Raw genomic sequence first — 26352 nt, forward strand, 5'->3', positions numbered from 1 at the left:
AGCCCACAGTTGTTGATCAGTGAAGGGAAAAACAGACATGCTGATTTTTGTTTATCAATTGATTTTTTGCTGGTTCAATAATTTAAGGACCATAAAAATGAATCTTTAATGCTTGTCTGGTAATTGGTGCTCCCATTTAAGTTCTGAAAACATATGTTTTTTCAGTATAGTTATCTGCCCCCGAAATTAATTATTACATTATTGACAGGCATTCTTGGGAACTGTAGCCATAAATATGCAAATCCTTTGATTAAGTTTAGGAATATAATCTGTGTCCTGACACTTTTGAAATTCACTTACACCCTGAGGTAGGTGGGTCTACCTACTTTGTTCTCCCTCTTAGGCGCTCAGTAGTCTTTGCATCTGCAAGTGTCTAGCTATTGAAAATACACTTACTGCTTGTTAGGGGCTGGATTGAGCTTCCCTGCTGCTGGAGCAGGACAGCCTGGCGTTAACTGGCTGAAATGCCTTCCTGTGGGCATTTTCTGCCATTTTCAGTGATGTTCAGTGCGCTCGTTCAATAGAAGCTGCATTACAAAAGCTCCAGCAAGGGTAAGGGCCAGCTGTTTTGTATGTTGCCCAATTCCGGTGACTTGCAGCTGACGTTGAGTGGAATGTAGAGGCCCAGCTGCACCAGTTTCTGTGTGGACTTAGTGAGGAGGTAAAGGATGAGCTAGTCCCCATTGAGACCTTGACAGCTTGGGTGTTTTTATTGACCTCTCTTTGTATATCAACAATTGGCTGCATGAGCAAAAGGAAAAAAGGAGGGGAATCTTGCTGCCACCTCTCCCACCCACCATGCTGAAAACTCCAGCACCCAACCACAAACCGATGCAGATTGGTCTGGTCTGGTCTGCCAAAGCTTGACCCTAGAAGAAAAGGAACCATGGCAGCGCAATAACTAATGCTTTTTTTTGAGGAACCTCAAGATAGGCTCTCACCTCTTGCCTGTTGCAGACCTCAATCAGCAAGGAATCCGGAATTAAGTGAGCCTAGGCCGTATGGGAGGGAGCCAGCCTGGACATCACCAGGGCACTGTGCTCTGGAACTACCTCCAAGCCCTGGAGGGAAACCCGATCTTGGACATGCAGTTCCTCCCCACTCTTCCCAGTATAGATACAGCTCTGTACCATGGATAGGGACATGCAAGTTGCCCCTCAGTGGCCCTGATTGATTTAGGCACTGCCAATAATTCCATAGATGCTGAAGCCGCTTGAGCCATACAAATGTCCCTTTGTTTAAAACCTACATCTGGTCTCATACAGATGATAGAATCATAGATGATTAGGGTTAGAAGGGACCTCAGGAGGTCATCTAGTCCAACCCCCTGCTCAAAGCAGGACTAACCTCAGCTAAATCATCCCAGTCAGGCCTTTGTCAAGCCGCAGCTTAAAAAACCTCTAAAGATGGAGATTCAACCACCTCCCTAGATAACCCATTCCAGTGCTTCACCACCCTCCTAGTGAAAAACATTTTCCTAATATCCAACCTAGACCTCCCCCACTGCAACTTGAGACCATTGCTCCTTGTTCTGTCATTTACTACCATTGAGAACAGCCTAGCTCCATCAGGTAGTTAAAGGCTGCTATCAAATCCCCCCTCATTCTTCTCTTTTGCAGATTAAATAAGCCTAGTTCCCTCAGCTTCTCCTCATAAATCTTGTGCTCCAGCCCCCTAATCATTTTTGTTGCCCTCCGTTGGACTATCTCCAACTTGTCCACATCCTTTTTGTAGCTGGGGGGCCCAAAACTGGACACAATACTCCGAATGCGGCCTCACCAATGCCAAATAGAGGGGAATAATCCCTTCCCTTGATCTGCTGGCAATGCTCCTACTAATGCAGCCCAATATGCTATTAGCCTTCTTGGCAACCAGGGCACACTGCTGACTCGTGTCCAGCTTCTTATCCACTGTAACCTCCAAGTTCTTTTCTACAGAACTGCTACCTAGCCTGTCAGTCCCCAGTCTGTAGTTGTGCATGGGATTCTTCCGTCCTAAGTGCAGGACTCTGCACTTGTCTTTGTTGAACCTCAGATTTCTTTTGGCCCAATCCTCCAATTTGTCTAGGTCACTCTGTATCCTATCCCTACCTTCCAGGGTATCTACCACTCCCCCTAGCTTAGTGTCATCTGCAAACTTGCTGTGGGTGCAATCTACCCCATCCTCCAGATCATTAATGAAGATGTTGAATAAAACCGGCCCCAGGACCAACCCCTGGGGCACTCCGCTTGTTACCGGTTGCCAGCTAGACATGGAGCCATTGTTCACTACCCGTTGAGCCCGATGATCTAGCCTTCTCTCGATCCATTTTATAGTCCATTCATCCAACCCATACTTCTTTAACTTGCTGATAAGAATACTGTGGGAGACTATCAAAAGCTTTGCTAAAGTCAAGGTATATCACGTCCACTGCTTTCCCCACATCCACAGAGCCAGTCACCTCTTCATAGAAAGAAATCAGGTTGGTCAGGTATGACTTGCCCTTGGTGAATCCATGTTGACTGTTCCTGATCACCTTCCTCTCTTCCAAGTGCCTTAAAATGGATTCCTTGAGGACCTGCTCCATGATTTTTCCAGTGATTGAGGTGAGACTGACCAGTCTATAGTTCCCTGGATTCTCTTTCTTGAAGATGGGCACTATATTTGCCTTTTTCCAATCATCAGGGACCTCCCCCAATTGCCACGAGCTTTCAAAGATAATAGCCAATGGCTCTGAAATCACATCAGCCAGCTCCCTCAGCACTCTTGAATGCATTGCATCTGACCCCATGGACTTATGTATGTCCAATCTTTCTAAATAGTCCTGAACCTGTTCCTTCAGCACTGAGGGATGTTCACCTCCTCCCCATTCTGTGCTGCCCAGTGCAGTAGTCTGGAAGCTGACCATGTCTGTGAAGACAGAGGCAAAAAAGGCATTGAGTACCTCAGCTTTTTCCACATCCTCTGTCACTAGGTTGCCTCCCCCATTCTGTAAGGGGCCCACACTTTCCCTAATCTTCCTATTGTTGGGAACATATCTGTAGAAATCCTTCTTGTTCCCCTTCATGTCCCTTGCTAGCTGCAACTCCAATTGCACTTTGGCCTTCCTGATTTCATTCCTGCATGTTCGAGCAGTATTTTTATAATCCTCCCTAATCATCTGACCAAGCTTCCACTTCTTGTAAGCTTCTTTTTTGTGTTTAAGCTCACCAAAGATTTCTTTGTTAAGCCAAGCTGGGCGCCTACCATATTATCTATTCTTTCTGCACATCGAGATGGTTTGTTCCTGTGCCCTCAATAAGGTTTCTTTAAAATACAGCCAGCTCTCTTGGATTCCTTTCCCCCTCATATTAGCCTCCCAGGGGATCCTGCCCATCAGCTCGCTGAGGGAGTCAAAGTCTACTTTTCTGAAGACCATGGTCCATATCCTGCTGTTCTCCTTTCTTCCTTTTGTCAGGATCCTGAACTCTACCATCTCATGGTCACTGCTGGCTAGGTTGCCAACAAATTCTACTTCCCCTACCAAATCTTCCCTGTTTGTGAGCAGCAGGTCAATAGGAGCACAGCCCCTAGCTGGTTGCTCCAGCACTTGCACCAGGAAATTGTCCTCAACACTCCAAAAACTTCCCAGATTGTCTGTGCTCTGCTATATTGCTCTTCCAGCAGATGTCAGGGTGATTGAAGTCCCCCATGAGAACCAGGTCCTGTGAACTGGAAACTTTCCCTAGTTGACTGAAGAAAGCCTCATCTACCTCGTCCTTCTGGTCTGGTGGTCTATAACAGACACCCACCACGACATCACCCTTATTGTTCTTGCTTCTAAGCTTAACCCAAAGACTCCCAACTGGCTTATCTCTAGTTTCATACTGGAGCTCAGAGCAATCATATTGCTCTCTTACATACAGTGCAAATCTTCCACCCTTTCTCCCCTCCTGTCCTTCCTGAACAGGTTATACCCATCCATGACAGTGCTCCAGTTGTGAGAGTTACCCCACCAAGTCTCGGTTATTCCAATTATATCACAGTTCCTTGTCTGTGCCAGGACTTCCAATTCCTCCTGCTTGTTTCCGAGGCTTCTTGCGTTTGTGTATAGGCACTTGAGATAACTGGCCAATTGCCCTACTTTCTCAGTGCAATTCAGGAGGCCTCCCCTGTTGCACCCTCCTCCTTCTGCTTCCTTCTGGTCTCCCACTTCCCTCCGGGCTTAGGTCCCCGTCCCCCATCGAACCTAGTTTAAAGCCCTCCTCACTAGGTTAGCCAGATGTGACACAGGAAACAGTACCCCTAGAGGATGAACTCCAGGGATAGATCCTGAGTCTGTAGATCCTGGGACAGCTGACGTTCCCACGTTGCCAGCAGGAGGCCATGTAGAACCACATCCAACGAGATCTGTGGAGATGAGGCACTGCAGGAAATACTGCCCAAAGGGTCCAGTGTGACAGTACTCTGCAGCCTTCTGATTGGCCCATGCTCACTATTTAATCCTGGAGGGTGTCCCAGGAAGTTGTCTGGGCAACCAACCAGACTTCTGCTTTTCTGTGTCTCCAAACCTCACTGCACTTTCTGATCTGCAGCCACCAACACCAGCCTGACTCTGACCCTGACTCTTGCTTATTGATCCCAGCTCTATAGATTACTCTGATCCCTGCTTGCCAATTGCTGCCTCGGCGCCATCCTTGATGTATAGACACAAGTGCAGCTGTGAACTTTAGGCCAGATTGCCTACATCCTGGCCCCTTACAGTTATGTTCATGGCATATGCATAGAGAAGTGAGATAAAAACATACAATACTCTTGCTGGAAGGTTGCCGTATAATATTACTTTTTTAGAATTCAGAATGATAACACACAAGAACCCCAAAACAGAGTGTCAACAAAGCAGGCTGCTCCCTAAAACAGAGAGGCATAACCCACCCCACTGACTAGGCTGTCTCTCTGCAGACTGACTCTTAACCCACACCTCCCTACAGATCTCCCTGCCTGCAAACAGGACCAGGAAAATCCCTGAGAATTTAAAGTGATAGATCACAATTGTACCAGTGTTCAATACACCACACTGGTGCATTTGCAGACTGCAATATCTAGCTCTGAGTTAGGCATATCATTTTGAAAATGTAATCCTTTAATTTATCCTTGAGGCCTGAGGATCCAATTATCCATAGTGTCACAGACTGATTCTGTTGTATTTTGCTTTTACAGGTAATGTCAGTGCCAGTGGTGGAGGCTCAGGTCCGGAGTAGCCTAAACCAGAGGATCACTAAACTGCCATCAAGCCGCTCTGTACGCAGGGACACCCCTGAAATTGGATTTTATAATTCACCTGATTCAGACCCTCACTTTGTTCCAGAGAACATCTGGAAGACCCAGAATGAAATTAACTTGCTTTATGAGAATCTGCAGACCATGGCTGAGGTATTGTACCTCTTTCAATACTTGGTGCTTGTGTAGTCTTTCTTGGAGATTAATAGTAGAGTCTAGAGCCCTGCATAAAGTGGTCAGATGTTGGGTTAACTTCCTTTGCTCAACTCTGACAACGTGCTTCAATCCTGAACTATACAGCCCCTGGGGAGACTGATGGCTGTGCTAAATTCTGTGATGCTTTTCTGATTTTGCCCAATATCAAGTTAGTAGTAGGAGAGAAATGAACCATGGGTGAAACTCAAAATATGAGAAGTTGCATTTAAACTTTGAGTGCATTTTGGTTCTGCTATTATCCAGTCTTGCTTATCCATCATTATGTGTGAACCACACATTTATTTCTGTGATCATCACATTCACCTCCCTGTTCTTACGTTTTTTGGAGAGTAGCTTCCTTCTGCATCCCCTTGGCTTTACTGGAGTTTGCCTACTACAGCAGGGAGAATGGCCCCGAAGCTGCCAGAGTAATCTGTATACTTTAGTTCTTTAACTGTGGGGATCTCACTTTCAGCAAAGGTGCCACAACACTTGATTCTCCATCTATTTCACAGCACAGGAAGAAAAGTCTGGAGGAGATGATCCGATTGTACCGCTTCTACAGCTCCTGTGAAGAGTTTCAGTCTTGGATGGAAGATAAGGCAAACATTTTCCGGACCCTTCACCCTGAAGCAGACAATGTGGAGGTCATGCAGCAGAAATATGAGGTATCTCATCCCCATTCTGTATCTGTTATCCCCTAGATAACTTATAAAACAGACTGACCATGAGAGAATGGGTGGATATGAGGAAAGGAGGACTCCAAAGAATTTGCTTCCACCCTTCTTTTTGTTAATTGAATTTCAATCCTTAGGGTCTTGTGTATACAGGAAAGCTTTTTCAGTGTAAGCTAAGGTGTGAATATAAACTGATATGATTATACTAGTGTAACCACTTGTGTGGGCACTCTTATTCTGGTCCAAGAGGGACTTTTTTTGGTTTAGCTAATGTCACTGAGAAGCGATTTAAGCTACAAACACACAAAAGCCAGACTTATATCAGAATAAGTAGTTCACAAAGCAGCGGAATGGGATGGGGTGTATATTATACCAGAATAACTTTACTATGTATCCATGGGTTAAGAGGGAAAACCACACAGGGGACTGTATTTTGTAAGCAGATACCTGACTGGACAGAGAGAAGAGAAGCAAATTGGATATAAAAGCATAGTAGATACACTAATAGATGAGTGAGTACGACAGCTTGTGGAGCATTATTTCCATAGAGATGGTAAGTTTCAAGTTCTTCACTCCATATGTTATCCCTGTGGTTTTATTTTTCTTCTTCTTCTTCTTTCTGTTTTAGGGCTTTCTAGTGGAAATGGCTGCTGGGAAAATCCAGCTGGGAGAGATCAAATGCCTAGTAGATAAGTTTGTGAAGAGCAGTCCTAGCAAACAGAATGAGATCCAAGCCCATCTTAAAGAGATCAGTAAGAGGTAAAGATGCTTCTGGCAGAATGGGGAGTCACCCCATCAAGGACTTTTTGTGCTGGGCATAAATTATCCTGGAGAAAATACCAGTCTGATATGTTTTGGCACACAGAACTAATCTGAGACCTAAAAAGAGAGGGTTGTCTATGGAAAGTTGCCATGTGTCACTGCAGTTTGCTATACTTCACTGGGGAAGCTTTTACCAAACTGGGGATGTAGAATCTCTTTTATTTATAACTCGACCAGCTCTAAATAGAACCATTTGCCAAGAAGTGATGGAATCAAGATTACTAGAATTCTTTGCACCACAGCTTAATATGAACCTGCTGGAGATATTCTAACAAGATGAGGATAATGAGAAGAGGAGAAGAAGGGGTGGTCTATATGGACTGATTGTGTGGTTTACGGTATTACAATGATTGTAATGGAAATGGAAATGGCAAGAAATTCATCCCTGGGTAGAGGGTGAGCACTAGTCCTATGCCCCCTTTAAGTGCCAAGAAAATCTTATTTTGAAGATTGCAATGGTATATAAAGAGAGCATAGACCTTCCCCCTCACACCCAGCATAGAGGTGAATTTTGCCATACATGATTTTTAAAGGTCTGTGCAACAAATCCACTGGGAGTCTATTTTTCCCCATAGGCAAAGGCAGTGTGATTTCAGTGTCTAGACACAGGTGTTGCAGTTGTTTTTTCATTCCTAGATGGGAGCGCCTGGAAGCTCTGAAGGAGGAAAAGGGCTCAGAGCTAATTGGAGTGGCTGATGTGAGGACATTCCTCCAGGACTGCCAGAGCACCAGAGTGCTACTACAGGACAAGCTGGTCCATCTCAAGGATTTGGAACCTGGAAACACACCTGCTGTACTGGAGGCAGACCGGCGCAAGCTGTCTGCCTTTGATAGGGAGGTCCTTGTGCTGGAGAGGAAAATTGAATACCTGAAGCGTGTGGCCAAATCGTAAGGAATCAGCTATTTGTTTCTATATTTTTGCCTAGTGATCTAGTTTCAGATTTGAAGCAAAGTGTATAGAGTACTGTGACAGGGTCAGACTGGATGGCTACCAGAGAGTGCTACGTGAGAGAGGCTGTCATGGTTACTATGTGGTGAACCAAGAATGGGGCTGGACAGATGCTGGAAGAGTGGGCCTGCAAAAGATGGTTACGTGACAAATAAATAAATGCGGTCCAACCAGGAGTGGCGTGACCAATCATCCCCCACCTGGACAATGGTGAAAATAGCAATATTGTCCAGGTGGTGGTCGTGCCAGATGTCCACCAAGGAATGATGGTCAATGATCTCTCAGAGGACGTCTGCAGTGGCCTAGCACTGATCAGTTCCCATGCGATCCCGTTCCTCAAGGGTGGTGTTAAAGTCCCAGCCCAGGACCAGGCACTCGTGAGGATCCAAATCCCCAGAACACGTAGTGGAATATAATGACATATCAATACAAACCTCAGTCCCCACTGAGCTGGTTCTAGACAATGAGTGTTACCTCTGAATTTTAGGACACCTCATTTGCAGATCACACTGCAGTTCAGGTTGCAGGACCATGAACTAGCTCTAACAAACACTATTTTAAACTATGTATATTATTAACGAGGTATCATGTAGTCCCCCAAAATGAGATATCCTTGAGAGGCATGAAATGGGGAAAGAGGATGAAGGAGACTTTGAAATATAGGGCATTTGGATATAGTTTTTAAACTTTGATTTAAAGCTTCCAATTTAAAAATATCTCACTGTGTTGGCAAAGTCCATTTGTCACACACCTGTTCCATTCTGTTAGGCATTTCCTGTTCAGATCTATCAGATAGAAACATTTCAATGAACTGTGAAATCTGATTGGCTGAACTTCCCTATGTGATATGTGAAAAGAAGCATGGGGTGCAATTGTGCTTTTCCTGGAGTCTGGGAGCAGGAAAGACCAGGTAATTTGTATCCTCTTGTGGAAATTAATCCTACAATATCTTCATTATACACTGATCAGAGCTGATGTAAGGCATCAGTGAAGCCAGTAGTAGCTGGGGAAAGGATATTAAGACTGAGTCAGACTATAAAAAGAGGCAGTTTATTGTCAATATATAGGTATATCTTTGGAGTAAAGATAATGCATTTCTTGATGTGATATGCTGGCTTTTGACACTCCTGTCCTAACTAGAGACAGAGAATTTAAAAAACCTGAAAAACAACCTGTTTTGGTCCTCAGTGATAGAAGGCAGCACCGATGCCTGTAAATTCTTTTGACAGGACACATTTCCTGGCAGTTTGTCTCGATTACCACTATGTCTAAGCTCTTTATTGCTGATAAGGAACATGAAGTGCCCCTACTTACCTTCTTTTCAGGAAGAACTACTAAAAACCTAGTCCTATTGACTTCAGTGTGAGCTGGCTCAACCTCTAAGGCTAACCTTGTCTCAAACTAAATCAAGAATGTTGTTTGGTTTCTTTGTTAGGGTTAAGGACACCAACCCTGCAGAAAGCAGGGCCATCAAAGAACAAGTGGAGAACATGGAGAAGCTGCTGGTGACACTCAAGTCACAGTCTAAAGAGAGGGAGAAAACCCTGGAGTTGGCACAGGATCAACAGGCTTTCCTGCAGGACAGCCGCAGAGTCCTGCTGTGGGCAGATGGCATCAGGGAGAGGCTGGGCAGTGAGGAGATGGGCAGGGATGTGGCTTCTGCAGAGCAGTTGCTGAAGGAACATCAGGACCAGCTGAAGGAAATTCGCACGCAGAAGGAAAGGTAGAGAGTTTGCGTCAGGGGTGAGGTACTGCACCACAGTGCCCGGCAGGTCTGGAGTGTACCCAGAAAACAGATCTGGAGACATAACCTTGGTCTGAAAATGGTGCTCAGGATTTATTTAAGAATGTATAACATTTTGTAGGAAGAAAATGGAAACTGACTGTGCACATAACCCAATTAATTTCCCCATACCAAATGAAACTCTGCTAACCCAATGTCTGACTGCAGTAGCTGCTTTCTACTTCACCCCTGATGCTCAGGAAGGAAAACAAGTCTCTATTTAAAGTCCTCAGACCTCTTTTCCTTTCCAGGTCACTTCTGCCAGAGCAATGCAATCACTAACCTTGGGTTCTCCCCTCTCCTGCATTTTTATGAGCCAGACGTACCAGACTCTTAGGCCAACAGCCCCATCTCTCGCTTTATAAAAACTGAGACACACAGCTGCTCTTCCTGTCCCATTTAATGGCTGGCCACATATTTTCTTGGGCTCTCTAGCCAAGAGAGAGAACTCCTGGCCACTTCAGATGTATACCCCTGAGCAGCCAACCTCTGTATCACCTGGCAGATTGGTAAGTGAAGAGGAAGTTAATAGGGGAAGCAATGGGTAATGGCAGCTCTGCCACCAAGAAAGCAAGTAACAGAGCAGCAGCAGCAAGAAGAGAAAGAGAGATGGGGAAGCCATAGGAGGAAGAAATGTATTAGTCTTTGTGATTTGCCAGGAGAATACCAAGCTCAAGTCTCCTCCTATAGTAACTTGTCCTCTTTCCTTGTGACTCTGGGCAGGTTTATGCAGCTACAAGAACTGGGGCGGAAGGTAATGTATGGTCAGCCCAGCAACAGGACCCAGGATGTGCGCCAGACCATGGAGAGGCTTACCCAAGAAAGCAGTGAGCTAGAGGAGATGTGGGAGCAGCGGAAGAAGAAGCTCCAGGATGGCTTGGAACTTCAGAAGTTCAATAGAGAAGCAGATCGCATCAGTGCAGCCCTCTCCAGCCATGAGGCTTTTCTACGAGTAGATGACCTTGGAGTATGTATCAGAACAGCCCTTGTTATCTCCTGCTCCCATTCCCCATCCAGAACAGTTTTGACCCACAGTGGCTCCATCAGGACTGAGATTCAAAAACAATCTCATCCCTGTGGATCAAAACCCAGAATATCTAGCCAAGCTTAGATTGGTTGCAGCATTTTTGTAACAGTGATGTGTTAATGTTCGGAAGCTGCACAGGCCCGGCCTGATTCTCATTTACTCATTTCTTTAAATGAGACACAGGCTTATACCTGCTAAAAGATGCAAAACCAAGGAGCTGTAGTTGTGATCCAGAGGTGTGTTTGTGCATTTGGGATGGAATGCTCTGGTTAACCTTTTCAGCATGCTTTCTTCACAGTTTCTTCTACTTGTACACTGCCATCATCCAGTAGCATGGTATTGCAATCAGTAGAGTATTAGCAAGGAAGTAGCTGGTACATTCTACAGCAAAACAGGGGTGTTCTAGTTGGGTAGTCTTAGAGAATCCACAGCAGTGAGCCAGGGGAAAGTGTGAAATGATCTCACCTCTAATGGAGAGAGGCTGGGAAAGAGGATATGAATACTATTAACACCTATTGGAGACTTACCTTTAGATCAGATAATAGAGCTGTCACTAGTATAGTTAGAATCTGAAGTGCAGCTCCTCATATCATTCAGAGACTGATTTGCTGCAGTTTGTGGGTAAACAAATGCCGGGTAAACAGACCAATCTAAAATAGCTGTTAGAGTTTTCAATATAAAGGTTACTTTAAGAGTTTGTGAAAGTGGGAGCCCTATAAAACCTCTGTGACCCATGCACAGTGCTTGCACCAGGCGCCCCCATGCTGCTGCATTTAAATGATGAGGATAAAATCTTAGGACAGAAGAAACATACAATATACTTGCTCCACAGGGCGGAAGGTGGAGAATAAGGACCGGCACAAAGCCAGAAATAATACCATCTCCTCCTCTGCCGCAGAGGGATCCCTATTACAGGGGTGAGACTTGATCCAGTTTTCTTCCCTCTATTCCAGGATCATGTGGATGCTGTTCAGAGCCTTCTCAAGCGGCATGAGGATTTTGAACGACTGCTGATGGCACTGAAGCAACGGGCTGAAGTGATGAATGAGCATGGGGAGAAACTAGTGGAGAGCAGGCACTTCGCTTCTGGCATGTGAGTTCAGAGCCATTTATACTCTAGGTACGAAAGAGGAGGAAGGCAAGACGGTGACTCTACTGAAGACATTTAACTTTTACAAACCATCAGGAGTCGTTAGAGTGAAACACAAGATCCTCTTTGAGCCAGCATTCATACCAAATCCCATCAGTCCACGAGTTCTGGTGTTCTAATTTGGGTGGAAGAGGGTGAATTCTCTCATTTCCTTCCATGCTGCTTCGTAACAGGGAGAAAATGGAGCTGGTATCTCAAAGATCCCCTTGTCATTAGAGTGCAGGAAATGTGTAATACTTTAAGTCTAAAGTGACATTTCTGGTACTCAAGTTTTTCTCCTCGCATTTTACACTACGTATGCCAATAAGACGTTGCGGTCCTTTCCTAAGCCTATGTATCTATGAATCTGTGACCTCTTTATTGAAGAACTCATTAAAATTCTCACATAATGGTGTGTTCCTTGCATTTGAGAGTCTCGGTAATATTTAGTATGAACATAGCACTTTATACCAATACATTTCAAAGCACTTCACAAAGGAATAACTTTTGTAATCATCTTGCTGTGGGCCTGATTCTCATCTAACTAAGGCCCCTTTACATCACTCTGGCACTATAAAGTAGCCTTAAAGTGGGAGTCAGTGTAATTCATGGCTCCTTTACTGTGCTAGAGCAGTGTAAAGGGGCCTTAGTGTAAATGAGAATTGGGCCCTGTGTGTTTAGAAAGCATGATTGTGTGAAGGTACGAGTGCTGAGGAAAACTGAGAAGTTACAATTATGCTTAAAGTTGCTTGTACTGGCAGTCCCTCACTTTGGCACCGTTAGTGCCATGACGTACTGTGGCATAGTTCAATTTTAAATATGAAAAGAGAGAGGAAGAGCATTTGGCAATTTCCCAAAATGAATTCAGATGGCAAATAGACACACAAGAGCAAAAAATTGGCCTACTGTGTTTGCATTATCCCGCGCTTAAATGTTATTGGACCACATGCTGCTTAAGAGAGACTAGTGAGGAGGGGAGGGGCACAGCTGAGCACAGAGATAATCCAAAGAAAAAGTAGGATGAAAAATGGAACAAAGTAAAAAAAACGAATACAGAGAAACTGTGGGAACATGGATAGGAGAAGAAAGAGAAATTCTAATGCAAAAATATAGTGCCTATGCCTGAGCTATGATGGGACATATATTTGTGCCAGCTCAGTCTTTTTGGGGGTTCTTCTAGCATAGCTCTCTATTAAGTCATATTTGTTTGTCATTCAACTGACTTAGTCTTGGGAGAAAAAAAAACATAGGCCAGATCCTCAGCTGGTGTAAATTAGTGTATTTCTATCAGCTTCAATGGAACTGTTGATTTACACCAGCTGAGGATTGGTTCCGGGTGTTCAAATTAGAGGAAAATGTCTTATGAGCTCAAGCTATGGGTGTAAACTGCTCAGAAATGAAACAGAGTGACACAGACCTTAAACCACATCCTTAGTTTGTTTCATCACTTGTCTTAAAAGTCTTAAAATAAAATAGTTGTGTGGGTGGGAGTGAATTAAACACAAAACTTTTCAGGGCAGGGACTGTATCGTCTTACGTGTATGTACTTTGCCTGGCACATTTGAGTGCTACTGTAATACCAATAGTTCTTAATAATAATAATCATCAGACTGCCTACCCCCCAGCCCATCTGTCCCCTTCGCACCTAGCTGCACATGAGAAGCAGTAGCTAGCTGGTGGAGCTGGCAATCTCCCCCACACAACCTCTCAATCTTAGAAAACCCAGCATGGTCATGCAAAGGGATGGGGTACTGGCCTTACACCCCCTTGCTCTTAGCAACAGCCACGTTGGGCTAGAGTTTAATCTTCTTTTAAAATTTTAATCGAAGTTATCAAAATTAGCAATAAAGAATGACCAAGGAAACCCAGACGGGTCAGTGCCATTGCCCTGTCGTCATTCCAGGTAGGGCAATTCAAGCTGTTTGTCCTGATTTCTCTGCAGGATCGAGGAGAGAATGGCTACATTCCGAAACAGATGGGAATGGCTGAGACAGAGTAATGAACAGAAGAAAAGGAGGCTGTTGGCATCTCTTCAACTGCAGGTGAAAGGGCTAATGCATTAGTGCCAACCAGGGGAAACCTTGGGGCTGCAGTAGTTTAACACTCTCCGTTGCCTTGGGCCAAGACTAAAAATATTGAGCACTCTCTCTGTCCCCAACCACAGCCCACTTCACCTAGAAGCAGGAAGTAGGAAATGATGACCCCATATGTAGGCTGATTACAATACTGGTACATTAAGCACTCATTTGACACTCTCAGAGTGTTCACAGAATATCCACTAGGCCATAGTGAAATATACCATGAGTTGAATTAACACAAAAATGAAAATATTTAATGAAAAATCATCTGGACATTTTGATCACTAGATAGTGTCCTTGTTAATGTCCCCCTGGGCCTAAGCCCATTTGGCTCAGACATTGATATTTTGCTGTGGGTTGGGGCTCCCACAGTAAATTATAACTGGGGAGAACAAGTGAAGAAGCTGATACTCCAGAACCAGTGAGAGGAAACCTCTGGTTCAGATTCTTAATGTGGGATGAAAGTTTCTTTCAAACAGTGGGATTGATTCTTCTCTCACTTACACCAGTGTTAATCATGAGAACTCCATTGATGTAAATGTGGCTGCACTGATGTAAAACTGGTACATTGTCAGTAAGAGCAGAGTTGGCCCATTTTGAGTTGTTTTGGTCACATTTTCATTATCATTCTACCACATAGATAAGGAATAGTTTGTCTCATGGGATCTGATTTTAAAACAGGCCTTAACCTGACCTTCTTTTATGTATGTACAGCTTTGCATTTCGTCTCTGCATTCCATAGACTCTAGTCTTTAAAGTTTTTCACTTGGAATGGGGGAAATCCTTAATAGGATTCTTTTTGTTACCCTAAAGATTCTTCAAATTAAAGTTTATATAACATACACACACACACACACACGACACACACACACACACACATATATAGAATTGGGAAGCATTATTATTACATTACTCCTAGCCATATTTTTCATATGAAATGGAATGTCAAGAATGGAATTTAGGCTTCCCACCATGGAGTTGCATGGTTATAATGGTGGTTTAACCCTTTTTATAAATCCATTTTCTTCCTGAGAGCTGAGTCTTCATTGGTTACTAAAAGCAGTGGGGTAGGAAATATTGTCTAAAAGGGGAAACAGATATTACCTTAGGGCTGCAAAAGATCACCCCAGTCTGTCAGCAATCCAGGATCGTGATCTATCAATGCAGGGTGCTGATTATTCAGATTGTCTTTCACACTACAAGAACCAGGGTCCCCAACACTCAGACAAATTAAGGACTGAATATTTACTGAGGGAGTTCCCAGAATCCATGGCAAATTGGTGTCCTGGAGTCTGTGTGTAATCTGGAGTTAAATATATTTAGTCCTAACTCTCCCTGATAGGAGTTCAACCGTGATGTTGCTGAGCTGCTGATATGGATGGAAGAGAAGTATAAGATTGCATCAGATGAGTCCTATCGTGATCCAACAAATATCCTGCGCAAACTGAAGTGGCATGAGGCTGCTGAGAAGGAAATGATGGCAAACAAGAAGCACTTTGCAGAGCTGATAAGGGTGAGGATGGATTCATTGTAGGATAAGGTTTATCAGCTTGGCCACTGTTTGATAGGCATGATTCTATTTGCAAACCGCATTTCTTGGTTGATTATAACAGCCTGTAAAACAAAGCCCTGGCTGGGATGATTTAGTAGGGGTGGTCCTGCTTTGAGCAGGGGGTTGGACTAGATGACCTCTTGAGGTCTCTTCCAACCCTAATCTTCTATGATTCTATGCAAACAGCACAGTAGCCAACATAGCCAGTCGCACTCAGATACATCTTTGATTAAGTGATGGTCCTGGTTACTTTTTAACACTAAGTTTGCAACTCTTAACATGGCAAGTAAAGGTGTGATGCGGCGCAGGTGAATTAGAGACAGGGAGGGAGTTATTAGTGTTATTTTGAAGTCATAATGATCATTGCAGATGGGACTCAGCAATGTGAATCATTCCAGCATCGTCATTTTTTGCTATGGTAGGTTTGGTGCAGGAGAAAGTTTAATGCTGTGTGGTAGTCATTGGAAAGAAACACACGCAAGTATCAAAGTTGTTAAGGTTAACATTGATTGTGCCCCTTTTTGAGAACTTTGAATAATGAAATATATTTCCCCAGGTTGGAAATCAGCTGATTCAAGATGACTATTATGCTGCAGATTCTATCCGGGACAAGATGTCAGGGGTGAAGAAGAAGTGGGAGAAATTGTACAACAGGATGATAGAGCGAGGAGACAAGCTGAGACAGGCTGGACAGCAAGAACAGCTCATGGAACTACTCCAGGTGATTGATTTCAGTGGGGAGGGACTGGACTGGTCTGGTGCTCTCCATGTTGTCAGTTGCCACAAAAAGCTCATCACAAAGATTGGGAAGGAAAGCAGCTCCTGATGCCATCCTGTTGCAGACTTAGTTTTAGCTTTTCCTAGCACCAAAGGAATAACTGTCACACAGGGAGTTTTATATGAGTGTTGGACGGCTGTCCTGTCCGACCGGGTCACTGCAGCCCTTCCTCGGGTCCAGGCTCCGGGGAAGGCCACAGCGCCTTCCTAAATGGGGAACAGTTAGCGCTTATGTGAGGGTCTGAGCCCTGGCCCTCTGGCAGGGCAGACAGTTCTGTGGCCTCTAGCCTTCCAACCCCAGGTGGGGGCGAGGCATGAAAGCAGTCTATTGCCTCAGGCTCTGAGGCCGGGGGAGGCAAGCAAGCAGTCTGGTGTACTGGCCCCTAGGCAGGGCGGGCCAGGAGTAGTCTGTGGCCCCATCCTTTAGGCAGGGCGGGCCAGCAAGCCGTTCAATGCCCTGGCCCTTAGGCAGGGCGGGCCAGCAAGCCGTTCAATGCCCTGGCCCTTAGGCAGGGCAAGACCGGCAGTGGATCCACTATCTGTAGCGGTAGGGATGAGTGCACTCTCCCGGGGTGACTATAGAATGGGGGAGGGAGACACAGGCCCACCCGTCTCCACTGCGTTCCAGCCCAGGGCCCTATCAGTGGCGAAGGCATTTGCCACTGAGTCAGTGGGGCTCCCGCCGCAACACTCTGACAGTAGGGTTTCACCCCTGACTCAGCCACTGGCTATGGCTGTCCCTGGGCCACTTCCTCCCCGTATCCCCAAGTACCTGTATCCTCAGGGTCGCAGGGGTACTCGAGCCGTGGTAGGCCCGCCAGTCCCTCCTTGTCCACCGATGGCAAGGCGGGGAGCTCCTCTGCGGGGAGGGGCAGCTCCTCCAGGTCACAGGGCTCCTGGGATGCTTTGGCATCGGGCAGCTCTTCCAGGTCCTGCCCAGTCTCTGAGGGCTCGGCGTCGGGTAGCTCTTCCAGGTCCCGTCCGGCCTCAGGGCATATCTCCTATCGGGGTTGCTCAGGGGCCCCGGTCCAGTTCCAGGGGTGGGCTAGCCCAGTCCAGTCGCTGGGGCCTGGTGGCCAGATCCAACCACCAGGGCCCGGAGGCCCTACCCAGTCTCTGGGCCCAGGTCGGTCAGGGAACTGTTGGGGTCGCGGCTCTGGGAGGCGAGCGACCCGGGTGTCGGCTCGGCTCCAATCCGGCCTAGGCCTCAGCCAGCAGGGCAGCACATCTGCCTCCAACGGCAGTCTTCTCCCTACGGAGCTACGGGACTTGTCCTTTATACTGCCCCTTCCTGTAGAGGCTCCGCCCCGCTGTTGCTGATTGGGCTGGCTGAGCGGCCCTATCATGGCCCAGCCTTTCGGTTGCTGGGCAGACTGGCCTGCCAGGTCTGTGTCTGTCCAGGTGGGTCGCTGAGGCCCTTCCTCGGGTCCAGGCTCCGGGGGAGGCCACAGCGCCTTCCTACAATGGGCCTCAGCGTACCAAGGAGCCTAGGCTTGTAGGAGAATTTTATGAGAGAGACACCAGCCTGTGAAGTTGTGCACTACCATCATTTAAGGGAGCTCTTGTTGTGGTGCAGCTACAGTTGTGGGTCTCTGAGTTTTAAGATATTTTTAAATATTTTATCACTTGAAATATTTAAAAGGTTGGATTTTGGGAAATCTATTTAAGTGGCTGGGAAAAGAATAGCCACGCCTCAAACTGTTACAAAAAGACGTCTCAGCTCTAGAGAACCCTCCTTATTGTTCTCCTGAGAAAGATTTGCAAAGCAGAGTGTAAAATGTGGAGAGCCTTCTTCTGGGACGGACTGAGTGGAGGAGGAGGAGAAAGTGGAAGGAAGCCCATACAGCGCTTGGAAGGTCTGAGCTAGCATGTGTTCATCTGTTCCTTGTAGGATGCAAAAGAGAAGATAGAAAAGATTGAGAAGGTTTGTCAGGATGCAGAGACAGGTCATGACCTGCGCTCCAGCCGCATTCTGCTCAAGCAGCACAGTCAACTAGAAAAAGAGACGGGAGAGTTGGCTGAGAAAATGAATTCCATTGTATCCCGGGCCAAGAAAATGGCAACCAATCACTTTGACTCCCAGAAAATTCTGGATGAGACACAGAAATATCTGGAAAGGTGAGTGGGTATTCTCTCGGTTGTTGTGAGAAAGGAATTCGTGGCAGAGGTGGGAACAGAATTTTGGTTCTTGATTCCTCATCGCCTGTTCTAACCACTAGAAAAGACTGTCTCTCAGCCAGACAGACAGGCATTCCTTCTCCAATAAGGCAAAAGCTTCTGCCATAAAACTGTGCTAACAAATTTCAATTCTACAACTGCCTGCTCCAAGGCCTCAGGTTCCTCAATCCTGATCTGCAACACCTCTGCTTCTCCAGTCCTTGGCTTCCTTGCCAGTCCTACCAGCTTCTTGCTAAATTGTGTGGCGGACCAACATTTAGTAGAAACTAGGTTCATATCCTTACAACTCATTTCACTTGTGAACTAAGACTGATTTGAACCATGGTCTCCAAAGGTGAATGTCATTTCCCCCTCCCACCCAAATACACTAATTTAACACAATGACATCAAAAAGTAAATTCCAGTTTCCCGTCTTCCCAACTCTGGTTAAAACAGAGCAGAATTGAATGTTTAGAGATGGTGTTAACTATATTTCCACTTCCTAAATCTGCTTAAAGGTTGGATTAAAGAATTTTAGGCCCCTGTGCACTATGATAATGGGGGGCCCACCATAGTGGGGTGGGTGTCCCCTGGGGAGACGGGATGAGTCCTTCCCTAGGGGTTGGGAGGTCCCAGGGGGAATGGGTTGAGTCCTGCTTCCTCAGTGTGAGAGGCCTTGGGGGTGGAATTGTGCCCACCCTGCAGTCACTCTTCAGCATCTCCTCCCGCATAGGGCTGGCCTACTCCTCTCTGCCCCCTTCCTGGCCCTAGCTTGTCTTTTTTTTCTCTGTGTGTGGGTTTGTTTGTTTCGCCTGTCATCAAGCTCCCCCAGTGTTGGGAGCCCTATGCAAGTGCACTGACTGCACATTGATTAAGCTAGCCCTGCCTGCTCTCCTTTGTAATGTGTACACTTAGTGTATCACATACATTACATACAGATATGTGTGCCAAGAGCAGCTGTGCCGAGAAGGCACTCTGTATGTGTAGACAGTTCCAGCCAAGGGAATTTAGTTGCAGGGGAAGGTGTCTGGCCTGTCATAGTCTGCACTGCAGGATTGCAGGTGGTTTCCCTCAGATGACTCTGGCGATAACTTCATTTTAACATCTGATCCTCAGATTTGAGTCTTTGCAAGTGCCTCTTAATGAGAGGCGCCAGCTGCTTCAGGCAACAGTGGATCTGTACCAGTTCTACCATTATTATGACATGGAGATGAATTGGATCAGTGAACGATTGCCCATTGCCAACTCCACCAACTGTGGCAAGTCTTTGGATATGGCTCAAAGCTTGCTGCACAAACACAAGGTAATTCCTTTCTATTATCCCTACTATAGGTGTGATGGGAGCAAAGTGTACATTAGACACCCCACTGCCCCCACACCTAGAAACCTGCGGTTACGTATTTCCCTTTTGCCCCCCAGAATGCTAATACAAATGAGCCCACTAAGCAGAAGGAGAAAGCTTTTAATAAAGCTAAACTTTCCTTTGCATGCAATTCCTAACACTAGATATTTGACACTGTCCCAGTTAAATAATTCTAGTAGCTTGACTCATGCATATGATCCAGCCTTTAATGGAGGATTTTCAGAGTGAATGTGGAATTTCTGCTGAAACTCCAATATCTATCAATTCCTGCAAAAATCGATGTTCCCACAGTATTAGGAGGAAATCACTAGTTTTCCATTAGAAATGCTTAGACTGATACACTACACATTAAATGTCATGAATGAGTTTGCTTTTGTTTGGGTGAATCATTCTGCTATTCCATGCTTTCTTGTATTTTAGCTATATAATTACTGTTCTCATCAGGGAGTTAGTGTCAGAGTGAGATTTATGCCCTGGCTGGGATGACAAAGCCCTGGCTGGGATGATTTAGTTGGGGTTGGTCCTGCTTGGAGCAGGGGGTTGGACTAGTTGTCCTCCTGAGGTTCCTTCCAACCCTAATCTTCTATGATTCTATGCAGTCTCCAGGACAACATAAAACAGATATTTAAACTTACTCTAGTGCTATGACTAACATAAAAACTTTTGAAGACAGCAATGTAACTGTGCAATGACAGTTTAACAGAGTAAGATTTCTGTGGAATTTGATTTATTTTCTTAGCTGTCTTTCACAGATATCTGCTAGGCCCTGCTGTTTTCTAGCCTTAGCAGACAGCACCATGTTGATGAACTAGATTCTGATGTACATGTTCCTCTTCTATTGACAAAAGAAGATCACATTTTGATAGGTTGCCCCAGAAGCAGCTCATCTTAAGGGAGCATCTAGATCAAGACCTACTGCATCTTGTAAACTATGTACACCCCTCTAGTCTCTCATTTCTGACACCTTTGCTTCACTTCCTTGCATACTGTCCCGCCCTCATTTACTCTTGTCTCCCTTCCTCTAACTCCCTAGGAATTACAGGCAGAAGTGAATGCCCACAAGCAGCACGTTCAGAGGGTACTGGAGAAGGGAAATACTATGATTGGGTGCAAGCACTCTTCATTTCGGACAATAAAGGAGAAATGCCAGGAGCTCAGCACCAGCTGGGTGGAGTTGGAGGAAGCGTGTGAAGAGAGGTTTAAGCAGCTGCAGCACTCAGTTGGCTTCCAGCAGGTATGGGTTATACCAAAGTGAAACCAACATATTTTTTTGGGCTAAGAGGAGAACAAAGTGATTTACATAAAAAGCAAATCTGTTTTAAGATCTCAGACCATTAGGGCTGAAATTCACTTCCTCCACATAAAGCCAGAGCAATGTGGATGGTGGGCGGAGCTGGGGAGGTGGGTCAGGATGCAAAGCTGAAGCACTGTCTCCAATCTGAAGTTGATATTCTAGTGGGCTGAAGCACTAGCTACAGCTTTGCTTCACCATTCACTTGATGAGATAGGATAACTGGATCCATATCATTGCAGGTCTTCTGGCTCCTACCTGGCCTGCTCCTATTTCACCATCATCTCTACCCTCCTCTCCAATTCGTGGGCCTTATCCCAAGCCCTCTGAAGTCATTGGAGGGAATCCCTTTGACTTCAGTGGGATTTGGGTCAGGCCCTGTGTATAACAGATCCCTTCAGTGGTGCACATGGGGTACACATGTTCCCCTTACTAGCCACTTGGATTGGCAAAACCCACACACAGCCCCAAATTGGGGCTTAAGTGGTGTAGAAGGTCTTAAACTGGCCCTCCTTACCAGAATTAATTTCACTCTAACAAAATATGGGCCAAAGTTTCAAAACCAAGCATTTAAAATGAGCCTGTTAAAAAGTGCACAGGTATTGTCTTCTGGCTAATCCAGAGTTTCTGTCATAAATGGGTTATATTGCAGGGCAATTACCCAGTTTGCACAGAGTTTTTGCACAAAGGTCTATGTATAAAGTTTGCTGGTGCACCTGAAGCCCTTGCCAGTGATAATCTGGCCACATCTGTGTCTCATTTTTCCCATCTCTGAAAGAGGTATAACACTACCTACATGATAGAGGTGTTATGAGGCCCTATAGTATTTATAAAGCACTTTGATCTCCTCAGAAAAGGGGAGTGTATAAGTGCAAAGTGGGTATTGCAAAGGACCTGGTACCAATAGTGAAAAGGTCAAGGGAAAGCATCGAATACTGGTTCCTGAAGTGAAGGGAGAGAGCTGGGGCACCCAAAATTAATTATAAAGGTTTAATACCCCAAAACAGGCCTCTGTTAAAATGCAATCCTCCAGTTACAGCCTTGTTCTTCTGCACAAGATGTGGTACAACAGTGTGTCCAAGATCCTGCTAGTATACTGCAGGCAGTAACAATAATACCAGCTCCTGTAGTTTAGTTTGCTGTCGAAAAGAGCAACTTTTTGGGTTAGGAGGCTAAAAGCTAATCGTTTGTGCTCCTGCATCTATTACTGAGCATAAACGGTATTCACACTGTTCTGAGAACCCTGCAGCTTAGAATATGTGGAAACAGTGAAGATCATGATATCATCCAGAACTGAATTTCTTGCAATTGAGCTTTTATTTCATAAGACCCTAAAGGAACTGTTCATAAGGAAAGTTGAACTTCTTGTGCAATCTGCAGCTAGAATTTATCAGCTTGAAGGAGAGACATTAACATTATGAGGGAAATAACCATTTTTTTTAATTGATAGTTTTTACTGAATACCTCAGACCTTGAGACTTGGGTAGCAGAAAAGCTTCCATTTGTAACAAGCAAAGACTATGGCAAAGATGAGGCTGCAACACTGAAATTCCTCAAGAAACACAAGGTAAGTGAGCATTATTGCCTGTGTAATTATTCCTGAGGAATATCGCATGCACTGTTCAAAGTTCAGAATGATCCTTCCTAGTCAGTCCAGGGAGCCTGCTTGAGGTGAACTGTGGGAAAGATTTTGACTTAAAGGATTTGGAGATTGAGTGTGTCTTTGGAGAAGCCGGGCTCTTATAGATAAAGCAATGGTTTAAAACCAACATTTTCTTTGTCTTTGTGTCTCATTCCTTGGAATAGCAGCATCTAGGAGTGTCCCAGGCCCTGGGAGCAAAAGAAATATCTCACATTGTTTAACACTACTAACTCTCACTGATTAAAGAGTGATGATGCAGGCTGCTGAGGACATCTCATTCAATCTGTCTCATCTGAAAGTATGTTCAGGATGCAGGATGTTGAGGGCAAGGGCTATAAAGCAAAGGGCGGAAATGCAGGGGCCATCTGTTCTTTAATGGGGACATAAAGAACTTCTCATCCCCAAGCCCAGTCCTGGTGGTAGAAGTTTAAAAATGAATGAATGTGTAGAACGACATCTCTCACTCCAAAGGAAGCTGGCCCATTCATCCCACGCCATTTTACACATGGTGGGCATGAAAAGGATCTTTTCCAGATTTATGGGTGGAAAAAATATTTTTCTCTGTACCTTTAGAAATCAGTTCATTACACTTTCTTCTCCCTAGGTGGTTTTTCCAAAAGTTAGTGTTAGGAAAGCTTCCTTTCTAAGCAGTGTCTGCTTAAATTCTCCATGGTGGTGGCATGATCTGCCAAACTGTCTGTCTGAAGTTTTCTACCGCTCTGATCAATGAGGGTCCTCACTATCTAGAGAATTTTTTTAAATTTTATTTTCAGTTGCTTGAAAATGACGTCTGCAATTCAGGACTGATTTGTCTGTGTGGATTCACACTAACCTAGGGGTTCTCAAACTGGGGTTCATGACCCCTCAGGGGGTCACAAGGTTATTATGGGGGGGTCACTGAGCTGTCAGCCCCTATGCACACTGCTAAGGATGGCATGGCATGGCATGCGAAGGTCATCGCTTTTGTGGGGGGGTCGTCACAGCCTGAAATATTTTCCAAGGGGGTCCCAGCAAAAAAGGTTTGAGAACCCCAGCACTAATTCCTCAGTCAGTAGGAGAAGGACAAATTCAGTGTACTGTTGCATTTGTAAAGGACTTGATCCGGAAAACAAAACTGAGAAATCTGAGTCTCATTTCTGTGAGCCAAAGCACGAGTTATGTCCTGCTGTATGTACGGTGTATAGTAACAATGGAGGATAGGGATGCCCTACTTTGCTTCAGAGTTGAAAACAGAGACAGATTCGTCATTATTCTGGGAATATCTTCCCCTTTCCAGCCACGTAGCAGGCCTCTCCAATTGTGGTTTTTGCCTCGGTGTTGTACCTTATTTTTTTAATAAAAGGGATATTTTTCTAAAAAGTTAGTAAGAATATTAACTAAGAGTGTTTGTGTCAGGGGAAGCCCATATGCTGCTTTGGAAACCTGGGCTTCTCTTTTTGGTGCCTCCATGGGGATGGCTGAGACTGCTACCAAGGTTAACTGACTGTAGATGCTGGAAGACTTTCTCAACTTTTTTTTCTTTTCTTGATATCAGGCACTGGAACAGGAAATTGAGTTTTATGAGAATTTGGTGACAGAGCTGGGTGAAACTGCCAAAACCCTTCCTCTCCCTGGCTCCATCCAGTTTGATGAGGTTGATGCCCCACAGGAACAAGTTCACTCTAAGCTCCGGGAGTTACGGGAGCTGGCCACAGCTAGGTATGGGCTAGAAAAATAATTCTCTCTGCTACCTCCCTACTCTGGGTCTCTTAATGCGTCCTAGGTTTGATTCAATGGTCACTGCAGGCAGAGGAATCTTTCCACTGATCTCAGTGCGCTTTGGATCATGATCCTTCTCTCCTCTGGTTCGCCGTGAACTCGCCGGGAAATGGACTGTGCATATTTGTATCCAGTGCAGCACTGAGTGCCTACAGAAATAATAATAAAAAAGGAGCTCTATACATTTGTTGTACCTGAGCTGCCAGTTAGATTTCTTTACTATTGAAGGTGCCAATTCCTCCCATTTCACCTTTTCTGTTCTTCATCCTTGGGCAAAGTGATTTGGATGCTGGATTGTCTCACACATTTACTCGCCTGCCTGCTTGTTGAATTCTAACTTCAGAGGTGGAACAAAGGATTTGTATTTCTGGAAGTGGTGCCTAATATTCACTTGGTGCATTACCCAACTGGACAGATGTAATGAGAGTAGAGTTACACCTTCCCTTAAATCTGAGGATTTGTTAATACAGGAGGACTTTCATCCTTTAATATTAGTCTCTTCCCCTCTTCATGATTAGTTGCTCAAAACCAAAAGTGTTGGATTATGCCTAAGATTTTTAGATTCCCCAGATTCAGCACTAGGAAGAAGCAAATATCTACTTGAATTGTTCAGTTTCTTGCCCCACAGACCTGCCAGTCAGAGAGAGGCAGGGAAATTTGTAAGATTAATAATGAAACAAGCTGGTTGAAAATTGGAATTTAGAGACATGCAGGAAATTCTGGTATTTCAACATTTGTTTTCAGCCTGATTCCGTGCAAAAAGTTGAAACATTGAAATTGTTCATGGAATGGAAAGTTCAGAAGAAATTTAATTCAGAAATGTCAAAATCATTTGTTTTGGTATTTTGAGCTGAATAGCAATGTTTTGTTTGGTCTCATTTGGACATTGAATTGCATCAGCCTGAGCTGTTCTGCCTCATGCACCATTCTCCTCTTTACTGTCTGGACTATGTCTCCTATGATGCACAGTTGTGATTCAACCAGAGGAGAGACTGCATGCATCACTGGGAGATTTAGTTTCAGGAAAAACGCCCACTGTTTGGAGACTTGCAATAAAGTCACAAGAGTCGGCAACATTGCCATTTCTCCTGAACATTTCCACAGTTCTGGTTCGCCAGGCACACTAATGGCTGGAAAGTTGGGGGGTGGGTGGGTTCTATCCACCAAGTCCTGGCTTAAAAGATGTTTGACTGTACTACAAGAGACCTAAACAATCTGGCAATCTTTGCTCAGGAAAGGGCAGCAAATTGTGGGAATGTTGCTTGTTGGGCAACATTAGCAGAGCTTCATTAGGGGGTTTTTCAGAGTACTTGCCTCACTGTGCCTCACTCTATGTAGTGTGGATTTCCTTCTAGCTTTCATAAGTACTACATTTATCTGTAGGAATAAAAATGATCAGGAAAAAATGGAGGGAATTCTCCTGTGTTGTCACTATTATTAGAACAGAGTGAAGTTCAGTTAGGCAGTGCTGGAAAGTGGGAGAGGGACTTACAGGGCTGCAGGCCACCATCCTTCAAACTTGATTTCCAGTCTTCGAGGTTATTGCGAGAACTCTCAGATTGAACCTAGTTTTCTTTCTTAGAGAGAGCGCCTCATTCTCCTCCTTCCTTATTCTGTGCATTGTGTAGATATTTATATTCTGCTTTCTCGCTGCTCCTCTCTCTAAACAGAGGGAAGAAGCTAGATGAGACTCTTGGTCTGCATGAGTTTCTGAGGGAGTATGAGGACCTGCAGGACTGGATCAGTCAGCAGAGGCAGGTGGCCAGCTCTGATGATTATGGCAGTGATTATGAACACGTTCTGGTGAGTTACGGTACCAAACACAAGCAAAGTTTACCTGATTTCATCTTGTAAAAATATAAGGTATGGAGTGTGAATGTATATAAAGAAAAAATATCCTCCAACCATGCACAC

General features: G+C 45.0%; 1 protein-coding gene across 1 annotated transcript in view; it reads left to right on the forward strand.

Moving 5' to 3' along the window:
• SPTBN5 (spectrin beta, non-erythrocytic 5) overlaps positions 1–26352 on the forward strand; it is a 128531-nt gene that overhangs the window by 9386 nt on the left and 92793 nt on the right. The window contains exons 8-23 of the mRNA XM_067557931.1: positions 5179–5391; positions 5949–6101; positions 6739–6869; positions 7569–7820; positions 9317–9604; positions 10388–10631; positions 11645–11784; positions 13763–13862; positions 15241–15411; positions 16007–16171; positions 18119–18345; positions 19501–19687; positions 20781–20981; positions 22489–22605; positions 24215–24378; positions 26109–26241. Coding sequence (XP_067414032.1) covers positions 5179–5391; positions 5949–6101; positions 6739–6869; positions 7569–7820; positions 9317–9604; positions 10388–10631; positions 11645–11784; positions 13763–13862; positions 15241–15411; positions 16007–16171; positions 18119–18345; positions 19501–19687; positions 20781–20981; positions 22489–22605; positions 24215–24378; positions 26109–26241 — 2886 coding nt within the window. The remainder of the gene's footprint in view (positions 1–5178; positions 5392–5948; positions 6102–6738; positions 6870–7568; positions 7821–9316; positions 9605–10387; positions 10632–11644; positions 11785–13762; positions 13863–15240; positions 15412–16006; positions 16172–18118; positions 18346–19500; positions 19688–20780; positions 20982–22488; positions 22606–24214; positions 24379–26108; positions 26242–26352) is intronic.

Source organism: Emydura macquarii, unplaced genomic scaffold (genome assembly GCF_026122565.2).
Source record: "Emydura macquarii macquarii isolate MOO-44397 ecotype Brisbane River unplaced genomic scaffold, CSIRO-AGI_Emac_v2 contig_1876, whole genome shotgun sequence".
Classification (NCBI taxonomy): Eukaryota; Metazoa; Chordata; order Testudines; family Chelidae; genus Emydura; species Emydura macquarii.